Genomic DNA, 17748 nt, shown 5'->3' with positions numbered 1-17748 from the left:
GAAACATTGTAAAGAATCCATAGATTGAAGTATAAAATAAAACGAATTAAGCTAATAAATGAAGCCTTGTTGCCCAAAAGCAAGAGGAATAGGATGATTAGGGATCAGCAAAATAATTAATTTAGTGCTCAGTAACAAATCTTAAAGTTGATCTATTTACTTGCCTGTACTTGCCCCCATTTGTCACTATCCCAAGCAGACAAGCAAAACAATATTATTGAGCACTATTATTAAACCCATCTCATTCCTTCTCATGTTTTACCTCTCTTGGTCAGCAAAATAATTAATTTAGTGCTCAGTAACAAATCTTAAAGTTGATCTATTTACTTGCCTGTACTTGCCCCCATTTGTCACTATCCCAAGCAGACAAGCAAAACAATAGTATTGAGCACTATTATTAAACCCATCTCATTCCCTCTCATGTTTTACCTCTCTTGGTCTTTGAAGAACATTTAATGTACAAAGATGAGGTATTTTGTTCCATTTTTATTTATCTATTATTTACAAATCTTAGAGGGCTGTTCGGAAAATTATTGAGACATTTACTTTTACTCCATGAAGGAAAGAGATAAATTCATGAAAATTCCTCAACATTTAATCAAGAACAAACAAAACAAATGCGCAGAATTTCTAATTAATAGGATCATTAGATAAGTCCCGGTGAAAGAAAAAACGCTTTATGTCTATTGACCTGGAGCAGCATCGCTACGTCATTTAAACGTCACGCCAGCCGTAGATCTTTTCTCATGCCGAAACGATCGGGAAGCCTTAATTTTTCTTTCTCTGTCATCACATAACATTCTAGAAATCAAATTCCCTCTTTTCTCAAACGATTCTTAAAAAAACTAATAATAATTTGGTGTTGTCCAATCTAAAATTACATGAAGTGTCATATACAGGTTGACTTAGCATCATGCAGTTCCGCGAGTTATCGTTATTTTGTTCATAATAATTGATGGTCGTCCTAAGCCTTCGTTTTTATTCTGGTTGAATTATTTGTAAGAAAAAAAATATACCAATGAAAAAAAAAACCAAATCCTTAGACGTGTTTTTTTTTTTTTTTTTTTTTTTTTTTTTTTTTTTTTTTTTTTTGCATTGTTATTGTTTTAGCAGGTCGTTTAGTCTGGACAAGAGTTCTCTACAGCGCTGCACAAAATTTTGGGTATGCTCGCTGCGCCGTCTTCATGTCAAAATCCATTTTGTCGTCGTAATCAGATTTCTATACCATGCTTAAATTATTTATGATCTCCGTATTTCTGATTGAAATTCTAATAAACTAAAGTCAAAATAAAACAGAAAAATTATATACATAGCATGTATTATTTTCTTTCTTACTATGGGTCCACCGGCAGTTTGAACGTAGGTGTTACATATTTTCAATATCTGATTTCGTGACTGCGCTGGGTACCCTACCATTGACACATTATGTGTCATTTAAAAGAAGAAATAAAATACTTGTAAATTTTTTTCGTGCCTTTATTAATTGTTAGTGTTTGTCAAACGTATATGCAAATTTTCACCAAAAGGAGTTCATTAGAAAGAAGAATAAACACAATGTCTCAATAATTTCCGAACAGCTCTCTTACCTGACCATTAAACTATGAAAGTACTTTTTGTATAAGTATTATAAAAATTCTTGTATAATTCTGTTAATCAATTGACATTTCAATTACATTTTTTACAGTGATTAATTATCACAGGTGAATAGCAAAGGGGAATAACTTCTTTCAGTAGAATACAAATTAATAAATTGACCAAGTGGTGCAGAATTTCAAAGATCTGGTAAAAACACCCTTGCTTATTACAACTTTATATACTCTTTTTGCCTTCTAGATGCAGGGGAGCAGCGAAGATTTTCAAAGAAATAATGCATTTTCACTATAGATTCAAAAGAACCCCGCCCTAACATCAAAACCCATGAACCAGGAGTTATGAAATTCAATCTTTTTGAAAAGGCATTCTTGCTCATCATAACCATGCAATTAATTTGTCTGCTAATTACTCAGAGGCAGAAAAGTTTTTCACAGAAATAATGCATTTTCACTTCATATTCAACTGACAACCCTCTCAACCTCAATCCCTGACCCTAGGGTCCAAATTTCATAAGTTTGGAATTGCCGTTGTTGATCACCAAAACCATGCACTTGGTTTAGCTGCTTATTACCCAGGAGCATAGAAAAAGATTTTTCAAAGAAATACTGCATTTTAACTATATAATCAATACAGCTTCACCCTAACACCAGAACCCCTGACCCAGGGGCCTTGAAATTCCAAACTTTGGAAGAGGCACCCTTGCTCATCATAACTATGCACTTGCTTAAAGCTGAATATGACTCAAAAATAGGCATACGCCATATTAGTTTTCCTATCTCCAATATCAGCACTGGAGTACCCTTTGCAATCTTTACACCTGACTGCTTTCTGACCACAGGTATCTGTGTTGGATGGACAACACGTGTTTGTGTTGGTTATCTTACATTACCTTTGTTTACATTTTATTGCAGTTAATGTGTATTTGTGCTTGTTTGTACAGCACTGACCTGTGCAACTGATGAAAGTTTCTTTGGTAACTTTCTCTTCTTCTGTGGAAGAAGCACACAGTGACTCTTGTCGCTACCATGAGTTTTACAATTGCTAGGTAGAATGCGTCCGTTCACACCCGAAGTGAATGGCTTATGTAGGGGCCGTACAGCTAACGGAAAATGCAGAGTAATATGGCGGACATAAATCTCTGTAAAGCTCGTGTTTTATTCATGTTTCCTGAAAATATACTCGAGTTTTGATCATTTTCCCTATATAATACGATTAACTTTGAAGAAATACCATGGGTAAATACACATTAGCTTAGCTTGTGAATTCAGAGACATTTTTGTAAGCATTTTCAATTACTTAACTGCTAATTTCCAGAATCTGAGGATCACACTAAAGATTGAAAATTTAGTAGAGATTTGGTGTACAGCCAACTGCAAGGCAGTTTCTCCAATATTCCAGCACCCACCACAAATTGGACCTACAATTTCTATGGTTTTTACTTGAAATATTAATTTCTTTTCAATATCAAAATACAATATATTTAAGGAATGTTTTTAAGTTTTGTGTGAGTTATTGGTGTGTAAATCACACAGACTTGTCATGTAGGCATATTTCATGAAGCGCACTAGCATATGTGCAAGTCTTTGTGATTTACATTTTCACCATGTATATTTCTATGCGTGAGTATACACAAAAATGGCATTCAAACCAATTTCACAGTTTGCTTAGTAGAAAAATACAGCAAATGTAAATATTGAATGTTAGCAGTATACTTGGTAACATTTATTTTCATTTTTAACAATAAGCAGACACATGTATTTGAAGGTTATAAAAATGCACAAATCTCAAGGCTTGAAAAAATATCAAAGTTGAAAGAAGACTGATAAATCATAATATAAGATTTAACATTTGTTTTATATACCGATATTTCAATGTTTTATCAAATAAATATTATTTGTGAAAACAAATGTTGTTTGATCTACAAAACAATTTTTTCTTTAAATCTCATGACCTATAAAAATTCTGTTTACCTTTTATCATAAAAAAAAATTCCTCTTTTGTCAGTGGGTGCGTGTATTTCCAATATTAGGTCTGTAATATATTTTCAAAAGTTAATCAAATCTGCATTTTTTGGATAGTGTGTAAAAGAGGAATGAAATGGTACATGAAAAGATATCTTAGATTTTTTAACGATAGAGGCACCCCCCCCCCCAAAAAAAATAAATAAAAACCTGGAAAATGTACCATAATGATGGAGTATATTTCTGTCATAGCAAACATACAAAGTGATTGCCTGATGATAATTTATTTATTTGGAACTCATGAAGAGTTTCAGAGATTGTAACAAAATGAATTCCCTGTTATTCTAGATGTTCACTATTTCACTGTATAAAAAACAAATAAAATACACGTACTGGATCTTGAAAATTGATAGTTACCATAGTTACCATACTAAAGAAATGTAAATATTTAATACTTTTATTTTGCTTTAGGTTCTTTAAAAAAAATTAAAATTTCCCTTCATGAGCATCATTTTTTTTTTTTTTTACAAAGATCTTAGTTATAAATGATGAATAAGCAGTACTTGTTCACAGCAAACTTAAAGACTAGAGAAACTATAAAATTCAAAATTTTACCCTCATACAGAAACATGTGAAGAGAAGTTTTACCAAATATAGTGACATAACTGAATCACCAAAAAACAAAGATTGAGATTAGATTGAGATACATGTACCTTGTAAAATAACTTTCAGTGACAATAACTATTAAATAAAACATTCATATCATCAAAGTACATAGCAATGAATACTCTTAAAATTTGTACATCAAAGATCACATTCAATGATGAGGTAAAAACATTTCTTTTTTAAATTGGTTTTGTTTTCTTTTATGGAATAAGGAAGAATATTCAAACAAAAGACATGAAAGAAAATTGCTCAAAAAAATTGGACTTTTTAAAGTCACACATGTACATCAATAAGTGATTGTCCCCTTTATTGAATGGTACAGGTAGGTAACATGTACTTGTACAGATGTACAGAGTACAGATAACTCTTAAAGGAGCTTCTACGGCACTGAAAGATATTTTCTTCAGAGTATAAAAGGTCAACACAGACTTGCAAATATAAATTATAGAATATGACAGAAAACAAAATAGAAATGTAAATAAAAATTGGATATATAGAGGATATTCAATGTTTTGTAGATGAATATGAATTTATTTCACGAGTGGGACAGGATTTTTTGATATTTTTACGAGTGCGAAGCACGAGTGAAAATATCAAAAAATCCTGTCTCACGAGTGAAATAAATTCCATATTCATCTACAAAACATTGAATTTTCTGTTTATTACATTTTCTTTGATTTTCCCTTTGCCTCTGTCTTTTCTTAACACAGTGTCATAGGCTTGACGTCATAGTTGAGCGGTTGAGACGTCATAGCTTAGCAGTTGTGTGATTGAAAACATTACATAGCATGGGTTTTAGCAACATATTTGGGAAGAAATTTGCAGTTTTAGCTCTATCAAGATGCTTAGTTACTATCTCTATCTTATGACAGGCCAGAAATTATTTTTTACTTACTTTGATATCCTTTCACACTGTGAGAGAATATCATTTTGGTATCCTTTCTCACTGTGAGAGAATATCACTTTTATTCAATAAATAAATCGTAGTATTTCACTGTTGAAAATGTAATAAAAGGTCCTATGCTCATCTCTGAACACAATATATAGTAATTTCTAGGCTTCATTCAAGACATAGAAGAGTTCATGGCATTAACTGTTAGTGCATGATGGGAAAAATGGATATTAAAATGGATGTCAATTTCTATTCTTATCTTTTTATATCCTGAAGTGTTTTTTAATGAGAAATCAAAAATGTCTGACATATTAAAGCAATGCACAGAGTTAGCACACTATTAAATTTAATCTCACTGCATTCAAGGTTAATATTTTTTTCAGTAACACTCCCATAAAAAAAAAGCAATTTCTAACAATTACAGAATTACAAAAAACAATGCTGTTGTTCTAAAACAAAAACAAAACAAGAGGCCCATGGGCCACAACGCTCACCTGAGTCAATATGGCCCTGCTGTTCTTTGTCAGCAGATTTCTTCTTCTATATATTCATACGTAAAGCTTTGACCAACTGTTCTAGGCATAAGCTATCCCCATTTGCCATGTTTTGAATGAAATTGAATCTAAACTTTCTGAGGATGCTTCTATATTCATATAACTAATCATGGTTTTGCTGTTCTTGAAAAGGAATTTTAAAGATGTCTGCCATCCTACCCTGGGGGGAAGGAAGGGAGGGGGGGTTCAAGATTTGAACAAACTTGAATATACACTACCTAAGGATGCTTCCATATCAATATGACTAATTATGGCTTTGTTGTTCTTGAGAAGAAGATTTTTTAAGATATTTCTTATATATATTCTTTTGTTAAACTTTGATCCCCGATTATGGCCCCACCCTACTACTGGAGGATGCCTTGAACAAACTTGAATCTACAATACTTGGGGATGCTTCAATATCAAAATGACTAATCACGGCTTTCCTGTTCTTGAAAAGATTTTAAAAGATTTTTCCTATTTATTCCTATGTAAAACTTTGATCCCCCATTGTGGACCCACCCTACCCCCGGGGGTCTTGATTTCGACAAATTTGAATCTACACTACCTAAGGATGTTTCCATATCAATATGACTAATTGTGGCTTTGTTGTTCTTGAGAAGAAAATTTTTAAAGAATTTTCCTATATATTCCTATGTAAAACTTTGATCCCCCATTGTGGCTCCACCCTACCCCCGGGGGTCATGATTTGAACAAACTTGAATCTACATTACCTGAGGATGATTCCATATCAAAATGACTAATTGTGGCTTTGTTGTTCTTGAGAAAAAGATTTTTAAAGAATTTTCCTATATATTCCTATGTAAAACTTTGATCCCCTATTGTGGCCCCACCCTACCCCCGGGGGTCATGATTTGAACAAACTTGAATCTACATTACCTGAGGATGATTCCATATCGAAATGACTAATTGTGGCTTTGTTGTTCTTGAGAAAAAGATTTTTAAAGAATTTTCCTATATATTCCTATGTAAAACTTTGATCCCCTATTGTGGCCCCACCCTACCCCCGGGGGTCATGATTTGAACAAACTTAAATCTACACTACCTGAGGATGATTTCATATCAATATGACTAATTGTGGCTTTGTTGTTCTTGAGAAGAAGATTTTTAAAGAATTTTCCTATGTATTCCTATGTAAAACTTTGATCCCCCATTGTGGCCCCACCCTACCCCCGGGGGTCATGATTTGAACAAACTTAAATCTACACTACCTGAGGATGATTTCATATCAATATGACAAATCATGGCTTTGCTGTTCTTGAGAAGATTTTTAAAGAATTTTCCTATATATTCCTATGTAAAACTTTGATCCCCCATTGTGGCCCCACCCTACCCCCGGGGGTCTTGATTTGAACAAATTTAAATCTACACTACCTGAGGATGATTTCATATCAATATGACTAATTGTGGCTTTGTTGTTCTTGAGAAGAAGATTTTTAAAGAATTTTCCTATATATTCCTATGTAAAACTTTGATCCCCCATTGTGGCCCCACCCGACCCCCGGGGGTCATGATTTGAACAAACTTAAATCTACACTACCTGAGGATGATTTCATATCAATATGACTAATTGTGGCTTTGTTGTTCTTGAGAAAAAGATTTTTAAAGAATTTTCCTATGTATTCTTATGTAAAACTTTGATCCCCCATTATGGCCCCACCCTACCCCCGGGGGTCATGATTTGAACAAACTTAAATCTACACTACCTGAGGATGATTTCATATCAATATGACTAATTGTGGCTTTGTTGTTCTTGAGAAGAAGATTTTTAAAGAATTTTCCTATATATTCCTATGTAAAACTTTGATCCCCCATTGTGGACCCACCCTACCCCCGGGGGTCTTGATTTGAACAAATTTAAATCTACACTACCTGAGGATGATTTCATATCAATATGACTAATTGTGGCTTTGTTGTTCTTGAGAAGAAGATTTTTAAAGAATTTTCCTATGTATTCCTATGTAAAACTTTGATCCCCCATTATGGCCCCACCCTACCCCCGGGGGTCATGATTTGAACAAACTTAAATCTACACTACCTGAGGATGATTTCATATCAATATGACAAATCATGGCTTTGCTGTTCTTGAGAAGAAGATTTTTAAAGAATTTTCCTATGTATTCCTATGTAAAACTTTGATCCCCCATTGTGGCCCCACCCTACCCCCGGGGGTCATGATTTGAACAAACTTGAATCTACATTACCTGAGGATGATTTCATATCAATATGACTAATTGTGGCTTTGTTGTTCTTGAGAAGAAGGTTTTTAAAGAATTTTCCTATGTATTCCTATGTAAAACTTTGATCCCCTATTGTGGCCCCACCCTACCCCCGGGGGTCATGATTTGAACAAACTTAAATCTACACTACCTGAGGATGATTTCATATCAATATGACAAATCATGGCTTTGCTGTTCTTGAGAAGAAGATTTTTAAAGAATTTTCCTATGTATTCCTATGTAAAACTTTGATCCCCCATTGTGGCCCCACCCTACCCCCAGGGGTCATGATTTGAACAAACTTGAATCTACATTACCTGAGGATGATTTCATATCAATATGACTAATTGTGGCTTTGTTGTTCTTGAGAAGAAGATTTTTAAAGAATTTTCCTATATATTCCTATGTAAAACTTTGATCTCCCATTGTGGCCCCACCCTACCCCCGGGGGTCATGATTTGAACAAATTTAAATCTACACTACCTGAGGATGATTTCATATCAATATGACTAATTGTGGCTTTGTTGTTCTTGAGAAGAAGATTTTTAAAGAATTTTCCTATATATTCCTATGTAAAACTTTGATCCCCCATTGTGGCCCCACCCGACCCCCGGGGGTCATGATTTGAACAAACTTAAATCTACACTACCTGAGGATGATTTCATATCAATATGACTAATTGTGGCTTTGTTGTTCTTGAGAAAAAGATTTTTAAAGAATTTTCCTATGTATTCTTATGTAAAACTTTGATCCCCCATTATGGCCCCACCCTACCCCCGGGGGTCATGATTTGAACAAACTTAAATCTACACTACCTGAGGATGATTTCATATCAATATGACAAATCATGGCTTTGCTGTTCTTGAGAAAAAGATTTTTAAAGAATTTTCCTATGTATTCCTATGTAAAACTTTGATCCCCCATTGTGGCCCCACCCTACCCCCGGGGGTCATGATTTGAACAAACTTGAATCTACATTACCTGAGGATGATTTCATATCAATATGACTAATTGTGGCTTTGTTGTTCTTGAGAAGAAGGTTTTTAAAGAATTTTCCTATGTATTCCTATGTAAAACTTTGATCCCCCATTGTGGCCCCACCCTACCCCCGGGGGTCATGATTTGAACAAACTTAAATCTACACTACCTGAGGATGATTTCATATCAATATGACAAATCATGGCTTTGCTGTTCTTGAGAAGAAGATTTTTAAAGAATTTTCCTATGTATTCCTATGTAAAACTTTGATCCCCCATTGTGGCCCCACCCTACCCCCAGGGGTCATGATTTGAACAAACTTGAATCTACATTACCTGAGGATGATTTCATATCAATATGACTAATTGTGGCTTTGTTGTTCTTGAGAAGAAGATTTTTAAAGAATTTTCCTATATATTCCTATGTAAAACTTTGATCTCCCATTGTGGCCCCACCCTACCCCCGGGGGTCTTGATTTGAACAAATTTAAATCTACACTACCTGAGGATGATTTCATATCAATATGACTAATTGTGGCTTTGTTGTTCTTGAGAAGAAGATTTTTAAAGAATTTTCCTATATATTCCTATGTAAAACTTTGATCCCCCATTGTGGCCCCACCCGACCCCCGGGGGTCATGATTTGAACAAACTTAAATCTACACTACCTGAGGATGATTTCATATCAATATGACTAATTGTGGCTTTGTTGTTCTTGAGAAGAAGATTTTTAAAGAATTTTCCTATATATTCCTATGTAAAACTTTGATCGCCCATTGTGGCCCCACCCGACCCCCGGGGGTCATGATTTGAACAAACTTGAATCTACACTATGTAATGAAGGTTTCCCATAAGTTTCAACTTCTCTGGCCCAATGGTTCTTGAGAAGAAGATTTTTAAAAAAAGACACCAAATTTTCACTTATTCTTAATTATCTCCCCTTGGAAGAGGGCATGGCCCTTCATTTGAACAAACTTGAACCCCCTTCTTCCAAGGATGCTTTGTGGCAAGTTTGGTTGAAAATGGCCCAGTGGTTCTGGAGAAGAAGTCGAAAATGTGAAAAGTTTACAGACGGACGGACGGACGGACAGACGGACAGACGGACAGACGGACTACGGACAAAATGTGATCAGAAAAGCTCACTTGAGCTTTCAGCTCAGGTGAGCTAAAAAAGCATAAATAACAACTGTCTTATGACAATTAACATCTGGCAGTCATTTAACAATTAGTTTAAATCCCTAACGAGCTAGCAATATAGCCAGTTACTAAACTAAAACAGCAAACAATGACATCATCTTATATTAGGATATAAAGCTTGTCAGTTGTGGATTTTTCACGAAGAATAACATTTTAAACTTAAAATTCAAAATGATCTCTCAATGTTCTTTTACTACATTATGCTTATACTCATAAATCCATAAAAAGCAGCAAACTCACTATAAAACTGTTACAACTTATCTCGAGTGTGACCAGCAACACTCGGACGGTTACTATGGCAACATGAATTAATGGTCCAGAATACGAAGGTTTCCAGACACAATCTTATTTTCTAACACGGCACCTGAAGGAATGTCAATTCTGTCGCCATGGTTAGCGATGATAATTACTGTACCCTACAATAAACAAGAGGTTCATAGGTCACAAAGCTCACCCGAGTTGTTTTTACAAAGTACAGAATCTCATAAACTCACCACATCAAAAAGCAGCCCTTCATTGAGGAAAGGACCAGCTTTATTTTTTTTTATCAAACTTAAGTAAATTAAACTTGTATATGTGTATACATGTACAGTGAGACTTGTTTAATCTGGATGTTGTATATTCTGAAATCTAGCCTAATACGATGTAAACTTTAAGTCCTTTTCAGTAAATTCAATTGTTTAAAATGTTGTCTAATCCAGAATTTGTTTAATCTGGCCAATTTCTATGGAACCAGTGGTGTCTGGATTAGACAAGTTTTACTGTATGACAATATAAGGCTTTATTGGTCTGTATCTGATTTCATGAAAAAAAATCCCCCATCCCCTTTACTATGGTTTGAACAAACTTGAATATACACTTTAAGGGATGTTTCCTTATCAATTTTACACAGCGAGACTTTTCTGGATTTTCATTCATTTTCATAAACTTTGGACCTCTATATTCAGTCAAACCCTTAACTTTGCCCTGTGGGCCATGCTATAAATCAATTTGAATTCTATTTTATGTAATATGTATAAAGGATGCTCTTTTGCTGTTCCTGAGAAAATCAAAGAATCTGGAAATAAAAGTTTATAGACATACAGACAACAAACAAGGATTTTAAATTTATTACAGCTCTCTGGAACTTTGATTGTTGTCAGCTAAACAGATTCACAATTTACATATCAACATTAATCCATGATTTTATAATTCATTTTATAAAGGAAGCTATTAAAAAAACCATTATCTGCCTCTGATGGAACTACATGTACAAACCTTGAGTGTGACATTTTTGCCAAACGTTACATCCCCTGAGACTGTGAGATGATCAAGTTCCAACATGTCAGGTATACTAGAGAATCTGTACAGGAAGTCTTTAACCTACAATGACAGACAAAGTCTCTGTATCTAATGTGAATTAAAGAAAACAAAACTTAAATGACTGCTAGATAGCTCAGATAAGTTGTATGAGAGAAAGTAGGATAAGTCCATTGCGTAAAGAAAAGTATTTCTGTCGTTAGCTTGTAAAACTTGTATGACTTAAAGTAATGAATTCATAAATTCATTACTACAGCTGTACCTTAGAACTTTACCTTGGTAAAGTGAGAGCCTAGTTTGTCTAGGTGTATATGTTACCTTGGTGAAGTGAGAGCCTAGTTTGTCTAGGTGTTTGTTACCTTGGTGAAGTGAGAGCCTAGTTTGTCTAGGTGTATATGTTACCTTGGTGAAGTGAGAGCCTAGTTTGTCTAGGTGTTTGTTACCTTGGTAAAGTGAGAGCCTAGTTTGACTAGAGCTTTGTTACCTTGGTGAAGTAAGACCCTAGTTTGACTAGGAGTTTGTTACCTTGGTGAAGTGAGAGCCTAGTTTGTCTAGGTGTATATGTTACCTTGGTGAAGTGAGAGCCTAGTTTGTCTAGGTGTTTGTTACCTTGGTGAAGTGAGAGCCTAGTTTGACTAGGAGTTTGTTACCTTGGTGAAGTGAGAGCCTAGTTTGTATAGGTGTATATGTTATCTTGGTGAAGTGAGAGCCTAGTTTGTCTAGGTGTATATGTTACCTTGGTGAAGTGAAAACCTAGTTTGACTATGAGTATATGTTACCTTGGTGAAGTGAAAACCTAGTTTGACTATGAGTATATGTTACCTTGGTGAAGTGAAAACCTAGTTTGACTATGAGTATATGTTACCTTGGTGAAGTGAAAACCTAGTTTGTCTAGGTGTATATGTTACCTTGGTGAAGTGAAAACCTAGTTTGACTATGAGTATATGTTACCTTGGTGAAGTGAAAACCTAGTTTGACTAGGAGTATATGTTACCTTGGTGAAGTGAGAGCCTAGTTTGACTAGAGCTTTGTTACTTTGGTGAAGTGAGAGCCTAGATTGACTTGGGGTTTGTTACCTTGGTGAAGTGAGAGCCTAGTTTGACTAGGAGTATATGTTACCTTCGTGAAGGGAGAGCCTAGTTTGACTAGAGCTTTGTTACTTTGGTGAAGTGAGAGCCTAGATTGACTTGGGGTTTGTTACCTTGGTGAAGTGAGAGCCTAGTTTGACTAGGAGTATATGTTACCTTGGTGAAGGGAGAGCCTAGTTTGACTAGAGCTTTGTTACTTTGGTGAAGTGAGAGCCTAGATTGACTTGGGGTCTGTTACCTTGAAGCGAGAGCCTAGTTTGACTAAAGGTTTGTTACCTTGGTGAAGTGAGAGCCCAGTTTTACTAGAGGTTTGTTACCTTTGTGAAGTGAGAGCCTAGTTTGACTACAGGTTTGTTACCTTGGTGAAGTGAGAGCCTAGTTTTACTAGAGGTTTATTAACTTGGAGAAGTGAGAGCCTAGTTTGACTAGAAGTTTGTTTCCTGGGTGAAGTGAGAACCTAGTTTGAATAGAGGTCTGTTACCTTGAAGTGAGAGCCTAGTTTGACTAGTTGTTTGTTACCTTTGTGAAGTGAGAGCCTAGTTTGACTAGAGGTACGGAGGGGAAGGATCGTTTGGGGTTCATCTCTAGGGATCCCGTCTTCATACTGTAAAGGTTACTCATCACAATCAGAAGGTCAGAGGTCGTCTTCACAGGTAAAAATCGGCGACGAGGGACATTGATACCTGTGTACAAACAATCCACTTGTATGAAAGCTATATTACACATATATCAATAACATGCAACAAACTTAATAATCTACACCTGGTTCTTGGTTAACGTCAATGACCATGACATAAGTTTTAAAGAACTTTATTTAAATACTTTAGTATTTATCTTTTCAAACCAATAACAAAAAAAGAAACCCTGGTCTAATTGGTTGAGCTCTAATAAAAATCAAAACAGCAGGAAAAAATTAAGATAAACACTATGCAGATCACTGTCTTCATACATCACAGACCCTTGATTAATTACCCAGCATTACCTTTTCCATCACCTTATTTTGTAGACATTGCTTTGTATGCAAGATAATCAAAGTAGTTCTTGTATAATCAGAAGTTTAAAGGTAATACAAAAATGAGAGCTGCTGCAATGAAATCATTTAATATATTTGTTAATCAGTGTCATTAAACGACTCTGTCTTTTTTCCTCCATATTCTGTTCTACATATGTTTGCTTTCATTTTTTTTTCAATTTCTTGACCTATTCAATTTATGAACAATAACATATTTTTTCTTTGCAAAGAAATTTCAAAAACAAGCTATTGTTTGCTTAGACTGCCTAAGCTTTAAATTAAGTTCAAATACAGTCAAATCTTGTTATCTCAAACTTGATTGGACAAAGGAAAGAAACTTCAAAGATATCTTAGGATTTGAAATATTGACAATAAATTACATAAAAAAAATTCCAACTCACTTTGACATAACCTTAATATTCAAGATACAGAAGTTCAACTAGACATGTTTTCAGAAGAACAAGAGAATGTACATGTATTGACATGAGGAAGATAGGAACACAACATAATTAACACTGAGTCTCCCAAAGACTGATCCAACACTACCGTGTATAACAAAAGTATGTACTGTAAAATTTTAAAGATAACCACCCAGTCTTAGGTGACCAAGATATATCATCCCCATATGTTTTCATATGCTTTCCTATAGCTTCTTTATAACATTACCTTTAATATTGAATTTTTTCAAACAGGGCATGTTTAACAATTTATTACTAGAAAACAAATTTCCCAAGCCATATTTTAATTAATATTTACATAAAAGCATATATTCTATGCTAATATGACACTGGACCCACTAAGATCTGAAAACTCTTTTGTTATTGGCTGAGGTGATCTTCAAACAAGGAGATAAATGTATTCTGTATTTTAATTGGCTCACTACTTACCAATAGCACCTTCAAAGCTCTTGATGGCTGCCCCTACAGCTGTCTCTAGCTGAAGTACATTCAATCCATTGTCAAGGGTCTGTAAGACAAAGATTAGGCCTATATAAACACTGTACTTTTTGAGTAGGTTTTGCTTAACAGCAAATATAAGGAAAGTACATATTCAAACCTCATTATTTCAAACTTGATGGGACCAAGAAAACACATTAATATCCTTTGATTCATGGTATCAAGGTTGAAAAGATGCTTGCCAACCTCCAACACATAAAATCTGGTCAAGTATATATATATATATATATATATATATATATATATATATATATATATATATATATATATATATATATATATAATTATAAATTTATTGATTAAATTTTCATGTTAAAAGGGCATTGAACAGATCTGGGTCGTCTCTGTTTTCAATGGAAAATCGCATTGCATTGTGAGATAGGTTATCCTCCGATTTCGGAGGATAACACAAGTATAATTTTCAAACGCCCCTGCCTATACCTTTAATGGAAGAGTGCATGCACCAGAGTATATATGCAAATTAAAATTCAAACATTACAGTATTGATTGTATGTGGAGATCGATTTGAGATTCTTTATGTCTAGATCTTTTGCAATTTATTGTTAAAGTTGGCACTTTATGTGCTCCCTTTTTACTGCATATTTCACGTTCCTTTGGGTTATTATTTGTGTTTTTTTTCTATTAAGATAAAAATGGTACTTTAAAATTAATTACAAATTTTCTTTTAACTTTATACAGGGAAAAAAAGAGAAACACAGAAGAAAACATATTTAAATGCAAAATAAACTCTGTTTTATAAAATAAGCTAATAAAATGAGGAATGAATGAATCATATATCAAATAGAAAAATAGATAAAGGAATAAATTAAACAATAAAGTGCTTTCTTTAATTGTTAGTATGGGAATGAATGTTGCAGCTGTTGCAGAAAAAATACATATTAACCCACATAACCAGGTTATGTAATTTTTTTCTGCAATAGCTGCAAAAATTCTATGCTTAGCGGTGTTTAGACTGATAGACAACAATGGCTTTCTTAAGAAATAAATGAGATAATATTCAGTCGATGTAAATATTAAATAATTCAAATAGCATGAAAAAATAAAATAGATAATTAAACGTTAAAAGAGAAATTTTCATACATATAATTATATATATAAAGAAAATATTGAATGATAGGCTTAAGGGTAATTAAATGAATTAAATAATAAAAACTTATAAACTTGATTTTTAAAAAAAAAAACGTTGAATCAAAATTTCAAAACTGTTAGCTTAATCATCACATAATTACTGAACAGGAAAATCAGCGTGCTTATAATAAACATCACAGGCAGGAAAAGTAATTTTTGTTATAGTAAGCTGTGAACTGATTAACGAGTGACGACAATTACAAAATTATTGTAAAATTGATCCAATATCTAGATTTTTCCATCATTATATGAAGATACATCTTTTTATTTGTTTTGGTTGAAAAATCAATGCATGGTTCATAAATCCAAGAGTTACTGTTCTTTGTTTCCTGAAGAGTTCACTGCCCTTTGTTTTGAAAATGCCAATAGGTGGCGAGACCTCTATCCTCTGATTTTGGAGAATAAAATCTCTTTAAAAAACAGTTCAAGATAAGCCTGAGATACTGAATTTGAAGTTCAACTGTATGAAAACAGTATTTACTGTTTCATGTGTAATAGGTAAGGAGATTAGCTACACTAGGAATTTAGCACAGTCCAACACTATAGTCTGGCACTCTAACCACAGTGCTACCCAGGCCCATATCCAACAGCCCAACTACATCTGTTTGATAGAACATAATTTTGTTCTAAGCTTGGATTTGGGTAAATGATCTCACCTTGGGGTTGACTATAATCTCCATAAGTAATGTATCTCACCTTGGGGTTGACTATAATCTCCATAAGTAAAGTATCTCACCTTGGGGTTGACTATAATCTCCATAAGTAAAGTATCTCACCTTGGGGTTGACTATAATCTCCATATGTAACGTATTATCTTCCACCACCCTCTTTATGGCATCGAGACTTATCCATAAATTGTTAGTGTTGAATATTCTGTGAAAAAATTATGAAATAATTGTAATGTTACATTTATTATTAGCCTCATTCTGTAAGCAAATTCTTACAGATTTTGTTTGAACTGTAGAAAAAGATCAACTTACTTAAATTTACTGACACTTTTAAATTCATCAACCTGAGAATAAATCAAGAAAATTCATTAGAATTTGAAGGAAAAATACATGTATATGTTCTGTTTCCACATTATTTAAAAAATACTTTACTATTATATATACATGTACATGTATAAATATCAGAAAATGAATAAAATTTGTGTTTTTTTTTCCTTTCATAAAAGTGAGGGGAATATGAATATTAATTCACCAAATACATGTACATGTATAAAGTTTTTTCCCCCAGGGTTATCAAATCTTCATACATGCATGTCTTGAAGTTCTTACAATAAATACTGATTATATATCATATCACCGTAAATATATATTATCATAAAGTTTGCAAGTTTTTATCAAATTAATCCTCTTGAATGTGAGTATACTAGCTAAGCTACCTCCATTGGATAAAAGAGCCAGTACAAATGGCTCAAGAAGTATAATAAAGTTGATTTTGTAATAAGAAATTCAGTACTTACATGGTCTTTGGGGACCTGAGCTATTTCTAGCAGTCGGAGTTTTCCCTCGTATTCCACAAGAGTCCCGCCCTGTAAGAGAAAACAAACAATGAAAGGGGGTGGGGGAGGAATTTTATATTTGATTCACAGAGAAAATATGAGTGAGGAATATACAAAAAAGCCTTCTATTTTGTATGTCACTCAGTCTTTGATTTAGAGGACATGCTAGGGTAACATTTTGTTATGATTTTATTGTAGTTTTAATTGCTGCTGTTTAAATTTTTCCATTTAGACAGAATCAAAAACAACTTTAAATCCATTTCTACAAAAATTTAATTAATCAAGCATTTCAAAGCATAGAGGTTTCTATTTAGTATGTAATTTGTTTTATATTAGCATTTGAAAATGTTAATGTCACAATCATGTTTCTGATAGGATTTGATGGTTTGATGAAGTTTTTCACAACCTTAATATTGTCTAAAAGTTTTCTTTTGAATGTCATTTTTAAATAAATTAAAGATCAAGGTTTGTACAGAAAATTTTCTAATGTAGAAATAGAATTAAGAGTTGTAAATATCAAACAGAACTTGACAAACAAAGACTCTGGCATAGAAAAATAGAAAATTTTATGCTATTTTGTATAAAATAATGTCAAATTCATGTGTGCAATTCTCTCTTGAGAGAAATATACCCCCCCCCCCCCCCCAACTATATAGGAGAGTCCTGACATGTAAATTTTAG

The 17748-nt window shown here is 33.6% G+C and overlaps 1 protein-coding gene across 1 annotated transcript in view; it reads right to left on the bottom strand.

The window, feature by feature from the left end:
• Positions 1-10013: 10013 nt before the first annotated feature.
• LOC133177255 (UTP--glucose-1-phosphate uridylyltransferase-like) overlaps positions 10014-17748 on the bottom strand; it is a 35627-nt gene continuing 27892 nt past the window's right edge. Inside the window, exons 9-15 of the mRNA XM_061312333.1 lie at positions 17029-17097; positions 16544-16575; positions 16340-16436; positions 14346-14424; positions 12966-13129; positions 11317-11421; positions 10014-10475 (exon numbers count right to left, since the gene is read on the bottom strand). Coding sequence (XP_061168317.1) covers positions 10368-10475; positions 11317-11421; positions 12966-13129; positions 14346-14424; positions 16340-16436; positions 16544-16575; positions 17029-17097 — 654 coding nt within the window. The 3' untranslated portion in view covers positions 10014-10367. The remainder of the gene's footprint in view (positions 10476-11316; positions 11422-12965; positions 13130-14345; positions 14425-16339; positions 16437-16543; positions 16576-17028; positions 17098-17748) is intronic.

This window comes from Saccostrea echinata, unplaced genomic scaffold (genome assembly GCF_033153115.1).
Source record: "Saccostrea echinata isolate AGI-Se365-2 ecotype Australia unplaced genomic scaffold, CSIRO_AGI_Sech_v1 ptg000002l, whole genome shotgun sequence".
Taxonomy (NCBI): domain Eukaryota; kingdom Metazoa; phylum Mollusca; class Bivalvia; order Ostreida; family Ostreidae; genus Saccostrea; species Saccostrea echinata.
The sequence above is the reverse complement of the archived record's forward strand: the minus strand, read 5'-3'. Positions and strand labels throughout refer to the sequence as shown.